Source organism: Serinus canaria (assembly GCF_022539315.1).
Source record: "Serinus canaria isolate serCan28SL12 chromosome 7 unlocalized genomic scaffold, serCan2020 HiC_scaffold_29, whole genome shotgun sequence".
Classification (NCBI taxonomy): Eukaryota; Metazoa; Chordata; class Aves; order Passeriformes; family Fringillidae; genus Serinus; species Serinus canaria.
Genome location: NW_026108147.1, coordinates 4,789,089 through 4,810,149, shown reverse-complemented (window position 1 = coordinate 4,810,149; position 21,061 = coordinate 4,789,089). Strand labels below are relative to the sequence as shown.

Here is a 21,061-nt window from a genome sequence, read left to right as displayed (position 1 = left end):
ATTGGAGGAAGGGAAACATTTTCCCTTTTCACAGACATATCACCTGTAATTGGTGTATCTGAATTTCTGAGGTGCTGGCAGAAGTACAAGGAGACCAAGCCCCCCCAGGCCACCCCCTGCTCTGGAGTGCAAAAATCATCCTTGGAGAGCTCTGTTCTGCTCTGCATCCTTGGAGAGCTCTGTCTCTGCTCTGCATCCTTGGAGAGCTCTGCCTGCTCTGCCTTGGGCTCCCAGGGATCGCTGCACCTCTGGCCCAGGGCAGGAAAAGGAATAAATTAACTTTATTCAGCAACCTTGCTTCCCTTAATGCTTTTAAAAATGTTTTTTAATAGTCAGAGCCTGGTGATGCTCTGGTACAGATTTCCCAGGGAAGCTGTGGCAGCCCCTGGATCCCTGGAAGTGTCCAAGGCCAGGTTGGACAGGGCTTGGAGCCACCTGGGATAGTGGAAGGTGTCCCTGCCCTTGGAAAGGAGCTGGAAAGGGATGAGGTCCCTTCCAACACAGAGCATTAAGTGGGAGATTTCAGCTCCCTACTGCTTTTTCTCCCTGCTAGATCTAGTTATCCACTCTGAACTTCCCCAGTCAGTCACAAAAATAATAATGTTGATGTATGTAGGAATAAATGGTTTGCACGAGCCTCTGGACTAATATTGTCCCTTGGTTTTGCAGTCAGAGATGAATCCCTGTCTGTGAGGGAATGATGTGAGGTTTTGTCGTGCCCCAGTAGTAGCTATCCCTTAGAAAGGCTTTCCTTTAGTCTTAAAAGTATCCTGATGTACAATATGGATATGTACATGAAGCCCAGGATGGGGGAGAAACCCATCCAAAGCCCCCAAATTATCATCAAAAGTAAGTTCTGGGAAAATCATTTTGATGTTATAACGTACACTGAGCAGATTCAACCCTGTCCTCTCGTTAGGTTATGGGAAAGCTGCAGCTCTTATGGTCAGCCTTGGTGTGACAGATTTGCCACCATTTAGATGCTCTGCTATAAGATAAGATTCCCAGAGAAGCTGTGGCTGCCCCTGCACCCCTGGAAGTGTCCAAGGCCAGGCTTGGAGCAGCCTGGGCTAGTGGAAGGTGTCTCTGCCCATGGCAGGGAATGGGTTTGTGTCCTTTCCCACCCAGACCATTCCCTGACTCCCAGGTAGCAGAGAAACTGCAGCTTAAAGCCTTGAGAGGTGAAATCAGCCCAAGGTTATATTTCCTGCAATACTTATGATTTATTAATATTTGTCTTTAATTTCCAGCCCTGAGCTAAATGGACAAACCATGGCCCGTGCAGTGACAATCAAAGGAGTGTTTCACCTGCTGGAGGAAAGCTCCAGAGCCATTCCCCAGCAGGGAGAGCCCTGGCAGCCCTTCAGCCAGCTCCCCCATTTCCACAGAGGATTTGCTGAATTCTTGTGCTGCTGTTAGAAGCCCTTTGCAGTCAGTAAATTTGGGGTTATTTATGCAGGAGAGAGGAGGGAGCTGCCACATCTAGAGCAGAGGAGCAGGGAAGTTCAAGCTTCAGAACCTTTTTTCTGGACTAATGCTGTCCCCAAACTCATGTTCTATTGCTCATGGGATAATTTAATGACCTTCTAACTCTGCTTTAGCACTCTAAAGTGCATGTGCAGGGCTGTATGGAAGAGGGATGAGTTTTTTTGGCCACCTCTGTCTCAGCTTCAGCATCCCTGTTCCACATGGAATTAATTCCTCTAGCCAAGCTGGGAATCAGAGAATCACAGACTTGTTTGGGTTGGAAAGGACCTTAAAACCCATCTTGTCCCATGGGCAAGGACACCTTCCACTATCCCAGGTTGCTCCTAGCCCTGTCCAGCGTGGGCTTGGACACTTCCAGGGAAGGGGAGTCCTGAACTGACCTGGTGCTGGAGCCCAGAATGTGAATATCCTGATCCCTGTTGGTTGGGAAGAACAGGAGCCCACAGCTCTTCATCTCTGCTTTGTTGTCTTTTGTCTCAGAAAAATTATTTATCTGTCATGATTTATCTGTCTCCTTTCTTACCCATGAGGAAATGGTTATCAATTGGAAGAGCTGGCATGAATAATAAATGATTATTCCTCTTTTAACAGCTGAAAGCAGCACTTAAATGTGAAGCTCTTGAATGCAGCACTGGTTTCCTGGATGAAAGGCAGGAAAGTTTGCTCTGCTGCAAGCCCCAGCTTGCTGGTTTTCTTTCTCCTGCCCTCACCTTGTTTAGTTCATTAATTCACACAAATCAGCTCTGGAATTCACTGGATTCCCTTAGCCCTGACTCTTCACCAAGTGTTATTTTCCAAAATAAGACTTCTTACCGATTCCCTACCACAGGAAAAGTTGTTTTGTGCTTTGGATTTCTATAAAAGCAGGTGATGAAGGGAAGAGCCTTTGAATGCCAGAACTGGTGAAGAAACTTTGGGGAAGGAGGAGATGGCAGGATGGGAGCAGGCGTGGAAGGGCTCCCTTGAATGGTTATTCAGGAATTTGTTCCCATTGCTTCTGGCTTTGCTAAAAATAACAGTACTGTGTGGTGAATGAAAAGTGATAAATGTTTCATGGAAATAGATCATGGATTGAGGCCTTCCTTGGGGAAAAAATTCCACGTGCCTCAGAGGGGATCCTGGAGGCCGTGTCTTGTGTGCTTTGTGTGTTTGCAGCCTGGGTGCTTTACCAGGGTTTGCAGCCTCAGGCAATTGGGGTGAAATCTCTCTTGTTCTGCTTTGATTTCATTCTCAGTCCCTTCACCTTTTGGAGGCAGTGCTCGTCCTGGGCCTGCAGTGGAGCTGTCCTCAGTTCCTCTCCTCCATCAGCTTCCCTGCACAGACGGTGCCGGCCCTGGCTGCAGGATGAGGATGGACGGCCCCGTTATTCCCAGGGGCTGGGTTTGCTTTTGCTGCCTGCCCTTTTCATGGCTATGCCCTGCACTGCAGAGCTCCCCAGGGTGCTTTCTGCCAAAATTAACTGGGGTAGTTTATTGCTGAAGGGGAAAGAGCAGCCACCTGCGCTCCCAGGATTTTAGGAATTCCTCTTCTAGCATGACACGCGTTTATCACCATCCTGGAGGCTCTTCCCCAGTGTATATTGATTTTCAGGGCTATATTTGGCTCTGCTTTTTCTTCAGGCAGTGGAGGGAATATCAGGTGAATGTTTTGTACAGCGATGCCTAAAATACAGCAGCAGTCTCCAGATACTTCCCTGGGGAATTGCTGATGGTTCATTAAAAAGACCTTTCCTTGTTGCCCAGGGAAGTTGTATATTCTCCATCCCTGGAAGTGTCCAAGGCCAAGTTGGAGGGGGCTTGGAGCAGCCTGGGATAGTGGAAGGTATCCCTGCCCATGGCAGGGGGTGGAATTGGGACGGGCTTTAAGGTCCCTTCCAACCCAAACCATTCCACGATTCTGTGATTAAATTAATCTCCTCCTTTGGCTTAACTAATATCTTGTGATCTAAACCACTTAATCATCACTACTTTTCCATCTGTTTCTCATTCAAGGAATTGTGTCATATCAGATGATTCATTCATATTTGATTAGAGATTTCATTATAAGCTGGCCTGAAGTTTTTTATGATCTAATGAAAGGCTTTGAAATCACTGATTTGGAACTGCAGTTGTGATATGCAGAATAAATGTTCTGCACGTTTTGATGATCCTTTTCCTAGGTACTTTTTAAAGCTCTGACAGTTCTTGCCAGTGAATTGTGTACATTGAATTTTTGAAAAAAGTTCCTGATGAAATGCAATGATCTTTTCCATTGGAGAGAAGAACTCCCAAGTTACTATAGGATTTCTCCAAGTTGCACTGAATGACCAGTGAAATTTAGGTCAAAACTTGCCTTTTTTGATCCATTTATAATCCTGCTTGTAGACAGTCACACTCTAATGATATTAATGAAGCTCTTGAAACCCTGAGTTGTCCTGCTTAAGTGACGTATGGGAAGCTTTTTATTTTCACTGAGGACAGTCACCTACCACCTGTGTGCAAATTGTTCCTCAGATTAAGTAAATTGCTACCAATCTTTTTCCATCTTTTTTCAACAAACAGATGAAGTGGTTGCAATAATGTATTTTAAAAATATCGATGGGGCAGAGTTGGAGGTGTTTGCCAGGGAGTGCTGGGACTGGGATGACACAGATGTGGCCAGGCACAGGTGGGGGTTTGTCCCTCCCTTTCTGAGCCCCTCCTGTGATGAGCAGAGGGGATTTCTGTTTGTTCCCTGCTGGCAGGAGGGGCTGGGACAGTAGGTTTGGGAAGGTGTTTGTGACACGCTGAGGGGCAAAGGGAGGGCAGCCAGCTCCTGCAATGCTGGGAGCTGCTGTGCCTGTCACTTAAAGGGACCTGCCTTAGGGTGGCATCAGGCCTGCCCTGCCTGCCTCAGCCAGAGTGCATCACAGGCTGAGCTGAGCTGAGCAGAGCAGCAGAGCTGTGCTGGTAAAACTGGGCTCAGAGGGTGGCAGGAGTTCCCTTCTCACCGTGTGCTGCACCCTCTCACCAGGGTGGCTGGCTGAGCCCTGGGCTCCAGCAGCACCCTGAGAGAATCCCTGCAGGACTCAGGAGTCACAGCATCCAGCAGCACCCTGAGAGAATCCCTGCAGGGCTCAGGAGTCACAGCATCCAGCAGCACCCTGAGAGAATCCCTGCAGGGCTCAGGAGTCACAGCATCCAGCAGCACCCTGAGAGAATCCCTGCAGGGCTCAGGAGTCACAGCATCCAGCAGCACCCTGAGAGAATCCCTGCAGGGCTCAGGAGTCACAGCATCCAGCAGCACCCTGAGAGAATCCCTGCAGGGCTCAGGAGTCACAGCATCCAGCAGCACCCTGAGGGGATCCCTGCAGGGCTCAGGAGTCACAGCATCCAGCGAGAATCCGTGCAGGGCTCAGGAGTCACAGCATCCAGCAGCACACTGAGGGGATCCCTGCAGGGCTCAGGAGTCACAGCATCCAGCAGCACCCTGAGAGAATCCGTGCAGGGCTCAGGAGTCACAGCATCCAGCAGCACCCTGAGAGAATCCCTGCAGGGCTCAGGAGTCACAGCATCCAGCAGCACCCTGAGAGAATCCCTGCAGGCTCAGGAGTCACAGCATCCAGCAGCACCCTGAGAGAATCCCTGCAGGGCTCAGGAGTCACAGCATCCAGCAGCACCCTGAGGAGATCCCTGCAGGGCTCAGGAGTCACAGCATCCAGCAGCACCCTGAGAGAATCCCTGCAGGGCTCAGGAGTCACAGCATCCAGCAGCACCCTGAGAGAATCCCTGCAGGGCTCAGGAGTCACAGCATCCAGCAGCACCCTGAGAGAATCCCTGCAGGGCTCAGGAGTCACAGCATCCAGCAGCACCCTGAGGAATCCCTGCAGGGCTCAGGAGTCACAGCATCCAGCAGCACCCTGAGGGGATCCCTGCAGGGCTTAGGAGTCACAGCATCCTGGGAGTCTTTGGGTTGGCAGGGATCTCAAAGCTCATCCCATCCCACCCCTGCCATGGCAGGGACACTTTTCTCTATCCCAGGCTGCTCCAAGCCCCAATGTCCAACCCTTGGGCACTTGCAAGGATCCAGGGACAGCCAGAGCTGCTCTGGGAATTCCATCCCAGCCCCTCCCCACCCTGACAGGGAAGATTTTCTCCCCAGTATCCCATCCATCCTTGCCCCTCCTTCTGCTTAATGGCTTTGTAGTGGGAGCAGGGTCTTGGGAGCAGCTCCCAGCTCTGTCCCTGGAGCTCAGCCAGGCCATGGAGTGCAGGCTGCCACTCCAGTGGAACTGTGTGTGTGTGAGTGTATTTAACCTCACAAGTCATGCTTTGGGCTTCAAAGCCAGCTCAGGTGCTCCAGAGGGAAAGGCTCCTTGTCTCCCTGTCCTGCCTTTGACAGCCTGTGGGGTCTGAAAAGCTGCCAGCTTTTCCTGGTGGGAAACACCAGGCCTGACCTTCAACCAAATGTTGTGCTGGCTAAGTACAACTGGAATATTATCCAAAAAATACTCCTAACCACACCCTACCATGTTTGGAGGTATCAAACTTTTTTATAGATGGAAAGAATAAAATTCCTTTCATGTTCCATGTAAATCCCTGATACAGGGGTTTGTATATACTTATATATGTACATATATCTGTATATATTTGTATTATGCTTGTATAATCCCTGTCCCAGGGATTTATCATGTCTTGAATTAGTGCTAAACAAAACTCAGATCCCTCTACCCCAAAATCTCTAAAGTCTCAGGAGTTCAAAGCCCATTGGCTTAGGAGATAAAACTGTGGAAAAAGCAGAAGGAAAGGCTGGTACTAAAAAATAAGTAAATAGATTTAAAATAAAGAAAAATCCCTTTTGGGACCTTGAGACCTTTGCCTTGGTGACCCCACACTGGCATGGAGTAATCCTTAAAATTGCAGAGAAGAAAATTCTAGAATTCTCTGGAGTTCCCTTTCCAGGATGGCTGCACAGGGAAAGGTTTGGCTTCTGTTTGGGCTCTGGACACACGACCTGGCTGTGTCCTGAGGCTGATCAGGGATGGCAGTGACACAGGGAAGGTGCTGGCTGTGTTGACACGAGTATCAGGTGTCTTGGGGGAGCAGCCAGGAAACTTCATCTGCTTCCATGTGCAGCCAGACGTGCAGCGTGCCTGTGAGGAGCTGTTCCACCTCTGTCCCTGCTGCAGGGCACTGGGGAGCCACAGGGACACTCCACTTCTTCTTGCTTTGGGAACATGCTGCAGTAAAGCAGCTGGGACTCAGTTTCCTCATGCAGGAAAAGCCAATTCTCTATTCACAAAGCTCATATTTATAGGAGATATCAGGAGGCACTGTGCTAGACCTAACTGGCTAACAATACACTGACACTCACTTTATTGGTCTGTAAATGGCCAGGGGGTGTGCCTGTCAGATCTCTCCATTTTTAGTTAGTTCACATGTTTTGTTCACTGATTCCCAAGGGACACATTTCTTGTTTATTACAGGTGCAAGTGATTTTCTTACCAGAATAACTTGTTGTGCTAACTGCTTTCATTCTTAATATGTTTCACTGGGAAGTTAGAAGCTAACTGCTTGCTTAGCCAGGGTAACAGGGCCTAAACCATATTTTATAAGTCCTTTTTTTTTATATCTCTACTTGTATGCAACAGGAACACGTGCATTAATCCACTCTGGAGGGGATTTCAGTCATTCAAGACACCATTCCTCCCTCCCTTTCCCAAACACTCACTCACAGGTGCCAGCTTTTCACTGCCAGGGTCAATAATGTAGGGTTTGCTCATATCCAAACACCCCATATTTGCTGGATAATCTCTGTTTTCTCTTTAGTTTCAGCAGAAATTGTGTTCCTGGGCACAGAGGGGGAGCTTTGGAATGGTGCTGCTGTTTGCTGGGTTGGAAAAGGCTCCTTGCAGCAGAGAAGTAGAAGATGCAGTTACTTGGCAGCTTGTCTCTGTACATCACCGAGCCCCACCAAGTTCCTGCAGCTTGTAAATACTCATATACTCAAATATTCAGGGACTTTTGCCAAAAGGCTTAGCAGTGGATACTTTTCCACGTTGTCTGTATGCTTCTCCTTTGTGTTTTAGTTTCATTATTTCTTCAGTGTTATTTGGAAATCGTTTGGGCTTCAATGCAGAGATTTGGCTGTGTGTTCTAACCAAGTCAGTGCTGCTGTCAGGGTGCTGGTGCAGGAGCTACACCCTAGTTCTGTTCCACAAGAGAAAAATGACTTTTTAAGTGAGGTGCATGAGGTGACGGACAAATGAAAATTACAGGTGATTTAAAAATCACCATAATATTGAAACAAATTCCAGTCCTTTCAAAGCAGCTTTAGCAAGGTTTTGAGGCAGTCCTGGAGCATGGTGGATATGAGGGTTTTGTGCAGTTTAGAATGCACTTTACTCTTTATCCCACAAAAGATGTTCTTGCACAGGATGAGAATTTCAGCTTCTGAGGAGCTGTTACATAATTCAGGGTGCTGTTTACACCTTGGAATTAAATCTTATGCTGGTTTCTACCCAAATGCTGCTTTACATCTGAAATCCTGAGCTGTGCATCTCTGGGTGGCTATGGCAGGTGTTGAGGACAGGTTTCCTTTCCAACCCAGACCATTCCATGATTCTTTCAGTGCATCACTCCAGGTTCTCCTTTGCCTGTCAGCAAATCCAGACTCCCTGGGCAAAGCAGTCTGAAGGAGTGCAGCATTTTACAGGAAGCTGAACTTGTTTATTCTTTAAGCCACTGCAAACCAGATCTCGGCACAAATGCTAATTTTGAGAGGCTGATCTCCATGAGCAGCAGATATTTAGTCTTACACGCCCCAGATGGGTTTGCTGCTGGCATCACTTGTGAGATTATGGTCAAAACAAGGACAAATCCGCTCTAGAATTCCAAGACCTGACTGAATAATTTTGTGTTTGCCTTCCCAAGGATCAGTTGTCACAGTGCTTTACTTTGTCACTGTCAGTGTGGTAAAGCTCCTTGGGTTGGCAGTGGGAGGAGGGGCCTTGCAGTGAAGGATCTCTCCCACCTCAGGTTTCATTTACTAATGAGCTTCACGTCCTTTTTATTTTTTATTAAGGTCATTGTAGAATATTTCCAAACTTTTGGGCCTGCAGGAGAGCTGGAGAGGGACTTTTTTCAAGGGGGAATGGCTTCCCACTGACCACCCCCAAGCTTTTGCTGACCCTTTTCCAATTCTCCAGGAGCATTCTGTATTTCCACTGGGATGATACAAAACCAAGCTGCTGCTGGTTCCGACGTCTCCCAGTTTGTGTGTGGCACTGAGGATTTCAGAAACAACACTTTCTTTGAGCAGAAATCAAGGCAGATGGTAAAACCAAGTGACCTACAAAACATAACAAGTTTTCTCACCAGAAATGTACAGTACAAACAAATGTACTGTCACCTAAAAATACCGAGATGGCATTTCTGACAGAGTGATGATCGTACGGGGAAGTCAAAGTTTGGGTGAGGTCAGGAATGAATTTTGCATCCTCTAAAAACACGCTGGTGATCAAAGTGACTGTAATGTGCTTCAGCCTCTTCTTTCTTCCTCCTTGGGACTTGGTTTGCTTGGGTTTCTCTGGTTCTGTTGGATCTGTAAAACAGGTTATTGTCTGAAACTGCCTCTGCTGATGTGAATGTCTCAGTGTCTTGTGGCCAGCAGCACTGCTCTGGACAGCTTGTGTTATTTTCCTCTGGAAATGGCCCCAGCTTCCTTTCTATTGGTATCTCATGGATCCATCGTCACACAGGACAGAATCATGGAGTCACTAACACTGGAAAAGATCTTCTGAGTCCAACTGCTCCCCCACCACTGCCACCACTAAATCATGTCCCCAAGTGCCACATCCTCACGGCTTTTGAACACTTCCAGGGGTGGTGGCTCCACCACTGCCCTGGGCAGCCCATTCCAAAGCCTGACCACAGTTTCAGGGAAGAAAGTTCTCCTGATTCCTCCCCTGGCCCAGCCTGAGGCCGTTCCCTCTCCTCCTGTCCCTGTTCCCTGGAGCACAGCCCGACTCCCCCCCGGCTGTGCCCTCCTGTCAGGAGTTGTGCAGAGCCACAAGGTCCCCCCTGAGCCTCCTCTTCTCCAGACTGAGCCCCTTCCCAGCTCCCTCAGCCCCTCCTGGGCCTCCATTCCCTTCCCAGCTCTGTTCCCTGCCCTGGACATGCTCCAACCCCTCAGTATCCAGCTCCTGCAGCTTTGACAGCTCCTCATTTTTCAGGCATCACTTCTGAACCCCAAGCACCTCGTGCAGGGCCAGTGAAGTCCTTAGGAAATCTCCAGGGCTTGGGATCCGTGGCCAGGAGCTGGGGCTGTCTCATGGTCCCTGCCAAGGCCGGGCTCTGCAGTTCAAGGCTGCTGCCCTGGGAGAAACAAACTTGAGGCAAATCAGCTGTGAAGTGGAAACAAGGGAATGAAACCAGGAGAAGTCAGGGGAGGATTAGGCTGTGGTGATTGAAGGCAGCTTTATTTTGGGCTGGAAGCACTGGTGCAGGATTGAACGTGCTCGGGGTTTGGCTCCTTACCTCCCTTGTAGAGAGGGGTGGTCTGACACAGGCGTGAGCAGGAATCCATCTCTTTGCAAGACCTTTCTATATGCAAAAAAATGGTAATAATGGCATTTTAGAAATGCTGTTCCTTGTGTTGGCTGCTTGGGTTGATCAGCTGGGAAGGCAGAGGGGTTTTTGGAGGTGTCATGTCCTGTGGGCTTCTGGAATGCTGGAAGATGCATAGTCTGGGGTTCACATAGAAAATATGGATACAGCAGCCTGGGCTAGTGCAAGGTGTCCCCTGCCCATGGGACAAGCCCCATCCAGCCTTGGACACTTCCAGGGATGGGGCAGCCACAGCTGCTCTGGGCAGTGTTTTCACTCACCCTGTTCTGTTCTATGAATGTTTCAGCTGGTCTGGCTTTCCCTGGAAGAATGACTTGTTTCTGTCATCTTTTGGAGGAACGGGCTCCTAAACCTGAGGGATGACCCTGCAGAGTGCAGAGCTACATGAAAGTGCCTTGAAAATCAAATACAGTTAATGTAAGGTGTGGTTTGCTCAGTGGGAGGGATTAGCTGTGTATCAAGCAGGTTTTACCTACAGAAGGTTCTGGTAGGGATTATCTGTATTCTTTGGAGCTTCTTTACACAGTGTTTTGGCCAGGAATGTTGAAGCAAGCCTGGATGTCCCGTTTCCATCATTTACTGCTAATACCCAGAGTGTGTAGTACTTCAGGGAGGCAGCAGATAAGCCATTGCCATCTCTGCTTGCTTCCAGATACCACAGAATCAGATTTAACCTCCTTAGACTTGCTTTTAAAAGCCTTCCTCTTCAGCTTGCCTCCTGCAGCTGTTCCTCAGCTGCTGCCTGGATGTCCTTTTCATCTCTTTCTCCAGCTTCCCAAGTGCCTTTTGTCCGTGGTGTCCTCGTAAGCCTCACTCAGCTGAATCCCTGAACCCTCTTCAGCTCCTTCCCCGAGTCTCTCATCTTCTCCCAGTGCTCTGAAAAGTCAGTCACTGTTACTGTGGGTATGTATAGGAGCTCCATCCTTATATAGATATTTTATGTCTCTCACCTTCGGGCTTCTCACAGCATCCTGTTTCTTTTTGTGGAAGGATCAGGCTGCAGTCGGCTCCTTGGCAGGGAAGTTTGGTGCCTGAACGTAGCTGGAGCAGAGTTGCAGCCTCCCACTGAAAGAGGTAGCCACCATTTAATTTGCCAGAATCCCTAAACCCTGTATTAGGTCCAAGTTTCACAGCTGAAGTGGCATTTTTAAGTGAGATAATCCAGACTTTATCCGAATTTCTGAGGGAGGACTGGCTCCCCTCTTGCTTTGGCTGTAGTAGATGCAGTGTAGGTGTGTTGTGGTGTGGGAGGCTGCTCCCCATGCTCAGCAGGAGACCACCCAGCTCAGAGCTTTTCATAAAAGAAGCAGGAGGTTCTAGTCTAGAGGCTCCTGGGGACAAAATTAGGCTGTTCTCTTTGTTCATTCATGGAGCTGTTTGTTCCTTAGGAAGGCAAGTTTAAAATGAGTTGAAGAACAGCATTTAGAGAATCACAGAATCACAGAGTGGTTTAGGTTGGAAGGAACCTTAAAGCTCATCCAATGACACCCCACTTCCACTGTCCCAGGGTGCTCCAAGCCCCAGTGTCCAACCTGGCCTTGGGCACTGCCAGGGATCCAGGTGCAGCCACAGCTGCTCTGGGCAGGCACCCTCTGCCAGGGCCTCAGCAGCCCCCAGCCAGGAATTTAATCTATCCCTGCCCTCTGGCAGTGTGAAGCCATTCCCTGTGTCCTGTCCCTCCATGCCTTGTCCCCTGTCCCTCTCCACAAGGGGCTCAGAGGTCTCTCTGGGGCCTTCTCCTCTCCAGGTGAACATGCCCAGCTCTCCCAGCCTGGCTTCAGAGCAGAGGGGCTCCATCCTTTGGCACCCTCTGGACTTGTTCCAGCAGCTTCACATCCTTCTTATGCTGGGGGCAGCTCTGCAGGTGGGCTCTCAGCAGAGCAGGGTAGAGATGGAGGATTCCCGTGAGATTCCCTGTGAGAAGTATCTGAAACTCTTTACAGCCATACCTGGATTTAGCCTGGTGTGCTGTTGTGTTAAAACTCATCTTCAGCCCTGCGTGGCTCTGGCTCTGTTTGAGGAGCAGCACCTGGCTGGTTCTGCTGAAGGAAAATGCCACGGGCTGGGCAGGTTTTCAGCAGAAGCAGCACTGAGTTTTTGTGCCATGTCTGAGAGGCCACCTGGTGTCAGTGGTTTGGGGATAAATGCCAAGGGAAAGCTCACTCTGAGCAGAGCCATCCGTGACGTGGGGAATCCTGGTCCTGCAGGGGTCACTGCTGGCATGGGGAGTGCAGGGAACATCTGCCCTCATCCTTCAGGATTTGGGGAGCAGCTTTCTGGCTTTTCATGAGTTCAGTTCGTCTGCTGGGTCTTGGGGGGAAAAAAATGGAAAATGTCTGTTTTTTAAGAGAAGTCTTCGCCCAGGTGTGTGTTTTGGTGTGTGCATGCAGGTGGGGCAACCCCTGCCTGTTCTGCCAGAATAAAAAGGTGTTTTAGTGCCATTTCCCTGTGCTGTCCTGGGGTTTGAATGGGCTGAGATTACTTGAATTTCTCTAGGAAACTGCCTGTGTTTGACACTCTCTTAAAAGGCTTTTTTTTTTTTTTGTATTTTAAAGTGCATCTTCATTGTATTGAATGGACAGCAAGTGGCATCCTGGTCCTAACACAGCTGATACCCGGCTATATCCAGATATATCCATATATCCATTATTTGGAAGTAAAGCCCTTCCAGAGGGGGCTACAGGAAGCTGTGGGCTTCTTGCTCATTTGGATGGGCTTCTCTTCCACCATGGTCTGGATTTCTACCTAAAACTGCAGCCTTTGAGCTGTCTGTGAGTTTCAAAAGCTGGGGAACAGCATTGCTATTACAATTTGCTGTTTAACTGCTCCTTTTGCTGCTTTGTTTTTGTCATGATGGAGGAGATGGTGTTGCATATTTTGGGGCTTGTTGGACTGGGAGTCCCTTGACTGGTGACACAGATGAACTCACTCTTCTGCTAGTAAGAGCCATTTATTTGCTGTTTGAAATACAGTGGGACAGGAAATTCCTCAGAATTTTGTTTCGCTTTCTCTTTGGCAAAAGGTAATGGCCTTAGGCTGAGGGAGGGCAGGGTTAGGTGGGATAATGGGAATTAGGAATTGCTCCCTGGGAGGGTGGGCAGGCCCTGGCACAGGGTGCCCAGAGCAGCTGTGGCAGCCCCTGGATCCCTGGCAGTGCCCAAGGCCAGGCTGGACAGGGCTTGGAGCAGCCTGGGATGCTGGGAGGAGTCCCTGCCATGGCAAGGTGGAATGGGATGGGCTTTAGAACCCAAACCATGCTGTGCCACCGGCTCATCAGCTGGCTTTATTCCTGCCAATAGAGAGCTCACCCCTTGGGAGGCTTCAGGGAAAATTCCAGAGGCCCACTGGGAGCGTCCAGGTGTTTGTCAAACCCCACCTTCACTGGGAATTCCTCAGCTCCCCCATCCTTTTTTTTTTTCTCATGGGAAGTTTTTCATGTGTAATCTCAGAATGAGACTTCCTGGCTCCTGCTCCATCTCTTCCATGTTTAATTCTCTTCTCCAGAGTGTCATTTTCTCTTGAAGGAAGCTCAGAGGGAGATTAGAGAGAAGCATGTGAGAAATCCATGTGGGTTTGTCTCTACAGAAGTGCATCTGGGCTTCCTTCAACTCTCTTTTTGTCCTGGGGATCTGCTGAGGGGAGAGGTTTCCTGCTCTGAAAGCAAGACAGATGGATCAAAGAGGTTCAGTTGCTGGGTAATGCCTGAAGCAAAGAGGCAGGTGAAATTACATTCCCAGGAATCACAGAATCGTGGAATGATTTGGGTTGGAAGGAACTTTAACATCATCCAGTCTCACCCCCTTTCATGGGCAGAGACACGTTCCACTGTTCCAGGTGGCTCCAAGCCCTGTCCAGCCTGGCCTTGGACACTGCCAGGGACCCAGGGGCAGCCACAGTTTCCCAAGCCCTTTAAGAAGAGCTATACATTTATTTTTGTTGTTTCCTGTTTTATTATTTATTATTTATTTAGATGGGGATCTTTTTCAATGGAAACTCAAGTGGGTTTTGCTTATCCACTCCATGCAAGGAAACTGCCAGGAAAGGTTTCCCACAATTGTGTGAAGTTTGAAATGAGAAATAGTCCAAGCCAACTCCTTTAATTCCATTATCTTTAATTTCACAAAAAGCTCTGGCTCCATCCAAGACACTCATTTGTTAGAGATGTCACTGATGAAACCAGCAAGGAGATAAAGTGGGATAATGGTTGAAGATGAGGTGGAGAAACTGGAGTGTCTCCCTTTGGAGCTGCTCTGTCCTGCACAGGCTCATCTGTTGGAGACATCTCTGTTGGAGACGCCTGTGCCATCAAGGATTTGGTGCTGGCCTTGAACTCTCCATATTCTCATTAAGGAAATACCCCTGGATATTTATCCATGGGAGTTTATAATTTTCCAAACTCTGATGTCCTGCTCTGAGGTGAGAGGAGTTGGAACGAGATCCATTCTAGCCCAAGCCATTCTGGGATTCCTTGCAAATACTGGAAAATGTTGTTTTCTATCTCTTGTGGATGTAGCTTGGTGGGTTTTCTTTTTCTTCAAGTGAAGAGACATTTTTTAACGCTTTAAATCTAAGATAGAGACAGTAGGATAAGTGGTCTGCTATTCAGGTTTGGGCTTCCTTCTCGTCATGAATAAAATTTCTGTGTATGTTCCTAATAAATGCTGATGAGATCTGTTCAGGACAGGAATTAGGCTCAGAAAAGCTGGATATGTAGAAATCCAGAATCTCTGCACCCTGTTTCTGTCTCCAGGTCTCGATAGTAATCAGGGAGAAGTTTCCTTGCAATGAATGAGTGAGTGACATTTAAAGCTCCATCTGTTGCCTGCGGAGTGCTGCCTCACGACGTGTTTCCATGGCTGATGGGATGATTAATTTCAGTTCCCATTCACAGAGCAGGAATTATTCCCTGAGCAGGGAGTGACTCCAGCCCTCGCCGAGCTGCAGCGTGCGTGGAGCTCGTAGGAAACCTCGGCTGCTGTTTACTCCTGGCTTGTGCTCCCAGACAGGATCCAGGCTGCCTTTGCAGCCACCCACCTGGGCTGTCCCAAAATTCCTGGGAACTGCTGGGTGCTGACCTGCCTTTGGCTCCAGCTGGGCTGTGGTGCTCAAGCTTGTTGGCTAATTCCAACCCAGAATATCCTTCCTGGGATTCTGGTGCTTGGAAATGGGATAACAGAGGTAAGAATTGAGAGAAACAGAAGGAGCTGTTTCCTCCCGCTGTCCCACCCAGCAGGGCTTTGGAACCAGATGATCTTAAAGGCTCCTTCCAACCCAGGCCATTCCATAAATTTGTGATAGTTCTTTAAGTTGATGTGGATCCACAGAGGGGCAGGACTGTGCTCTCATCCTGCCCCACATGATGCTCGGTGGGTTGTTGGTGTCCTGGAGCTGCCCTGCTGTGACCTGCTCCCACCACCTGCTCTTGGATGAGTTTGGGGTTCCTCTAGTCCAGCTTGGCACCATCTTGTCTAGAGAATAAAAATTCAGAATTGAGTGAGGCTGGTAATGTGTTGTTCCCCCCTCTCCAGCCTGGTGCTGGAGATGGAGCCAGCTCCGAGGGTTCTGTGCCTCGGCTTCGTTCTCTTCCCCACGGAATCCACTGCTTTTATCGGCACTGCAGTCAGATACTGCAGCAGCTCAGTGCTATTTATAGCTCTGATCTCACTGTCTCACAGTGTTTTGGGGGTGTTTTAGCAATTTGGGGAGGGGGAGCCCTGCTGGAAAAGGATCCCTGGGTCAGAGGGGATCCTGGCGCTCCAGCCACTGCCAGGAGGGGGGATGGATTTAATTCACAATAATCCAGTGATGCTCGACTGGCACACATCTTCCTGCCAGAATAAACCACCTCAAGTGCTCCCTTGGCTGTGCTCAGAGTCAACAGTAGCTGTTCACCTCCCTTTCCAGGCTGGTTCTGAAGGAAAACTGGGGTGATAGTTATAGGAGCGGTGTTCCAGGATTCGGAGCCAGCATCACGCTCCCCATATGCCCAAGGCATTCCTGCCGGCAGCAGCTTGGTGTTTAAATGCCTTTCAAAACACAGAGAATTATTTAAAAATCCGAAACTGTTGCTGGACACTGAGGACAGCCCTGAGGAATAAAGTCAGGGAATAAACACAGGATTTTTCACTTTTCCCTGGGGGTGAAAGAGCTGGAAATACTGCTGAGAGGGGGAATCCTCTCCTTCTTCCTCAGCATGCCTGCGTGGTTCAGCAGGATGGGGATGATCTATCTGGTGGCAGCAGCCAAGAGCTTGGGATCCTGAGCACATCCTCTGGCTTTGTGTTTGCTTTTTGTGGGTGCCCAAAGGCTGACGTGCTGCTCTTGGCAGGGCCTGGCCCGAGGGCACGGCTGGCACAGCAGTAATTAAAAAGCAAACTCATTAGCTGGGAATAAGGCCCCGGCCCAGAAAGGATGGGAGAGAGGGAGAAGCTGAGTCTATGGGCTATGGAAAGCCCTGGCTGGGGAGTGTCAACCACAGCCAGCCCCAGGAACATCTCATTCCTGGAGGGCATTGATTTGGGAGGCCACAAGGCACTGGAGAGTCACTAGGAGAGGTTGGAGCGATCTTTTCTTGGGATTTTGGGAATCTCCCAGGCTTGCTCTGTCATGGGCAGGTGGGATGTGTCCTGCAGTGGGAGCTGATTTCTTCCTCCAGCCTTGAGCAGACTCTCATTCCCTGGGGTTTTGCAGCAGGTTTGGGGAGGTTGATGGGATTTCTTTGCCTTCTCCAAAGGGAATTGTTGAAGAAAGAGGAGCTGGGAAGGAGCTGTTTGTGTTCAGCGGGACTCGCTCTGTGCCGCAGGGAGGGAGAGCTCAGGGAAAGTATTTCCTGCACTTTCCCTTTGAAGGTGATGTTGGATTTCAAATGTGAGAGGCAGTTTTCTCTGCTGCTAAAATTTAATTTTAAAAAATATAAGAAAAAGTAAAAAAAAAAAAAAAAAGAAAGGAAAGAGTAATTTTGGCAACAGCATTTGATATAAAAAACCTTCAGTTTGATGTCTAGTGGAAAGTGTCCCTGCCCATGGCAGGGGGCTGGGATGTGATGGTCTTTAAGGTCCCTGGCAACAAAACCCCTCTGTGGTTCTGGGATTCTGTGAATATTTTTTAAAGGTTATGCTGAAACAGGGTTTGAATTTAAATATTCATTTGATGCATCTCATACCGAATTTTTGGTTTAACATTTTAATGTGCTTTCAGGACTCAAACCTGTATTTTCATCCTTTAAAGACCAGCATGAAATTGCTGTATCAGAGAAGGGGAAGAAAATTCAATTATTACTGTTAGTTTTATTGAAAAGTGTATTCACAGGTTTAGTGTCACCTTCCCCTAATCCCTTCCAAAACACTTGGGACTTATGGAGAATATATTTTCCATTTTGGAGTGTGGGAAAATCTACACATACAGAGTCCCCTGATAATGTCTTATGTGAAATGCAATGTCTTTATGTGAAATGTTTTTCCAGTGGAGCCAGGCTGGGAGAGCTGGGGGTGCTCACCTGGAGAGGAGAAGCTCCAGGGAGAGCTCAGAGCTCCTTGCAGGGCCTGAAGGGGCTCCAGGAGAGCTGGAGAGGGACTGGGGACAAGGGATGGAGGGACAGGACACAGGGAATGGCTCCCAAAGCAGAGGGCAGGGATGGATGGGATATTGGGAATTAGGAATTGTTCCCTGTGAGGGTGGGCAGGCCCTGGCACAGGTGCCCAGAGCAGTTGTGCTGCCCCTGGATCCCTGGCAGTGTCCAAGGCCAGGTTGGACACTGGGGCTTGGAGCACCCTGGGACAATGGGAGGTGTCCCTGCCATGGCAGGGGATGGACTTTAAGCCAACCCATCCTGTGATTCCATGATTAAATACTTTTTGTAGAAAGTTCACTTTGCTTTCAGGTCAGAGATTGTCACTTCATTTCCCTGTGGTTTGGGTTATTCCCCTCTGTGTGTTACGGACGAGCTGTGAGATGTCAAATTTCCAATCTCCACCAGCAACTGAGGGGGACTGAAGTGCTTTAGGTCTTAATTAACGTGCAGCTTGCAGGCAGGCTTTGATGTACAGCCATGTTTTATTTATTTGGGAATGGAAACACCAGCAGAATGGTTCTAACTTAGTATAAAAATCATCGTAACATGACCATGGAATTAAAATCAGGCTGACTTGACCACAGGGAAAAAATAATTCCCTCTATGCCAAGGGTGGGGGAAAAAAAAATTTAAAAATTGATGGTTTTCTGTTCCTACAGGGAAGAAATAAAAGCAGGGAGAGACCGTGAGATAGTTTGTTATTCATAATCAGGATCTTGTCTCCTAATTCATGGCTTTGGCATTTCTCATGCTAGTCCTGAATGTCGTCTTTGTGCCTTGGCTCACGTCACAGCTCCAATTGTGCTCGTGTGTTCTGGAGGCAGGGCCTAGAAAAGCAATTTTCGAGTGTCCCATCAAACACTCCTGGAGCACAGGCAGGTTTTTGTTGTGGGGCTGTGTTCATTGAGCAGGGAGGGCTGGCTGGGGCTCGCCAGGGCTCTGGGGTCAGTGGCTCCCGGCAGGGCAAGGAGGGGAATTTTGGAGCCTGAAATAGTCAAGAGTCAGGGATGACGCAGCCTCTGCCGGAGCCCTGAATGGGAATTGTGGTCCTCATCCTTGCAGCTGTGGGGGAATGACTCCCATTGCATGGGAAGTGGGAGACTGGGCAAGTTTTCTTGGGATTGTTTTCCAGCAGGAAATGGCAACTTAAGGCTCCTTTTTGGGGAGTAAAGTAGGAGGAATGGATCTCAAGGCATGGTCACTAGTGGTAGGCTGTTCCTTCTGCCTGAAACTGGGTTGAGTTTTGCATGCTTGGGAGGCTTGGGGGTGTTCAGCCTGGAGAAGAAGAGGCTCCAAGGAGAGCTTAGAGCCCCTGCCAGGGCCTGAAGGGGCTCCAGGTGAGTTGGAGAGGGAGTGGGGAAAAGGCTTGGAGGGACAGGACAAGGAGAATACATGGGATCCCAGAATGGTTTGGCTTGCAGGGACCTTAAAGCCCGTCCAGTCCCCCATGGGCAGGGACACCTTCCACTCTCCCAGGCTCCTCCAAGCCCCAGTGTCCAACCTGGCCTGGGACACTGCCAGGGATCCAGGGGCAGTCCCAGCTGCTCTGGGTCTCTGTGCCAGGGCCTGCCCACCTCACAGGGAGCAATCCCTTCCCAGTACCCATCCATCCCTGCCCTCTGGCAGTGGGAGCCATTCCCTGGGTCCTGTCCCCCCATCCCCTGTCCCCGGTCCCTCTCCAGCTCTCCTGGAGCCCTTTCAGGCCCTGCAGGGAGCTCTGAGCTCTCCCCAGAGACCTCAAACACAGTGTTAAGGTGAGTTCGAGTGCTTATCTCTGTGTCAGAGTGTGCTGCTCTCCCCACTGGCTGTGGCTTGGGAATCAATCCATGCAAGGAATCTCTCTGTGGTCCTGCTGGGGAGAGAGGGGAGCAGAGAAAAGGCCACCGGAAGGAAATCAAAAGGGAAGTGGAGGGAAGAGTTTGTGGGCTGAAAAATAGCAACACTTCCAGTAATATGACCTTTTGCTGAAAATGTTTCCATCAATAAAAGAAAGTCTCCTCCTCCTCCCTGGCTGAGCTGGGTGCAGGGAGGCATGAACATGCTCCTGGACATTTACTCCATGACAGTATTTGGGAAAAACCCTATGAAAACTCTCTCCCTGGGATGGATAAAATTAATGTCCTGACAAAGAATATGGAGAAAAACCCCCACCTTTATTTTCCAGTTTTGCTGAAGCTCAGTGTTTCTGAGGGATTAGCCTTTGTTATCCTGTAAATGATGTTCATTCAAAGCTCTCAGCAGAGTTATTGAGGGATTGCCCTGGAGATAGAGAGAGAGGGAGAGAGAGACAGAGACAGAGAGAGAGATAGAGAGAGAGAGACAGAGAGAGAGTGAGCAAATGTTGCTAATACAGAATACCTGTGAAAGGCAGAACTGTCACTCATGTGGAATTCAGAAGGTTTTTAGTCATTCATGGGGTGGCAGTAATTTATTTTTTTTAGGAGAAACAAGCTGTGTTCAGTTATTGCAAAGGAGTTGTGGCTTGTCACTGCCAGAGGGCAGGGATAGGTGGGATTTTGGGAAGGAATTGTTCCCTGGGAGGGTGGGCAGGCCCTGGCACAGGGTGCCCAGAGAAGCTGTGACTGCTCCTGGATGCCTGGAAATGTCCAAGGCCAGGCTGGATGGGGTTTGGAGCAGCCTGGGATGCTGGGAGGTGTCCCTGCCCATGGCAGGGGGTGGCACTGGATGGGCTTTGAGGTCCCTCCCAAGGCAAACCAGTTTGGGATTTATTATACAACACATTGTGGTTTTTGCATGCAGTTCTTAAAGGGAGAGCCTCACGTTCCTGAGCATGGCAGTCCATCAGTTCATCCATCACAAGTCAGGATTAATCCTTTCTGTGAAGTCTCAGGTTACTCTTTATCCTCCTTATTTGTAGTGGTGCTGGATGAGTGGAATGGAGCTCTGTGTGCGTTTGGGAGGCACGGAGGGGTCACACACGATGCTCTTTGCTTGTGGCAAACACACGGGTTTGTAGGAGGCACTGCCTGGCAGAAAACTTGTTGATCCCTGAATTCCTGTAGTCCTTGGTTGCCCCTAAGGGAATGGTGTGAATTTCATGGTGCTGCTCTCGATCCAGACCATGGTTGCTCCATCCTTTGCTGGATGAAGACCACGCTGACCCCGCTCTCGTGTTCTCCCCGCAGTTGACGTCAGCACAGCCCTGCCCTTGCAAGTGGCGCCGAGCTCGGTGCCCATGGACCTGCGGCTGGACCACCAGTTCTCCATGCCGGTGACGGAGCCCACGCTGCGGGAGCAGCAGCTGCAGCAGGAGCTGCTGGCCCTCAAGCAGAAGCAGCAGATCCAGAGGCAGATCCTGATCGCAGAGTTCCAGCGGCAGCACGAGCAGCTCTCCCGGCAGCATGAGGCACAGCTGCACGAGCACATCAAGGTAAGGGTGGTCTGGGACGAGGGGATT

At 49.4% G+C, this 21,061-nt stretch overlaps 1 protein-coding gene across 6 annotated transcripts in view; it reads left to right on the top strand.

Moving 5' to 3' along the window:
• HDAC4 (histone deacetylase 4) overlaps nt 1-21,061 on the top strand; it is a 175,481-nt gene that overhangs the window by 74,260 nt on the left and 80,160 nt on the right. For all 6 annotated transcript variants that reach the window (XM_050987626.1, XM_018911876.3, XM_018911873.3 and 3 more), the window contains one exon: nt 20,790-21,034. In XM_050987626.1, the coding sequence (XP_050843583.1) occupies nt 20,790-21,034 (245 nt within the window). The remainder of the gene's footprint in view (nt 1-20,789; nt 21,035-21,061) is intronic.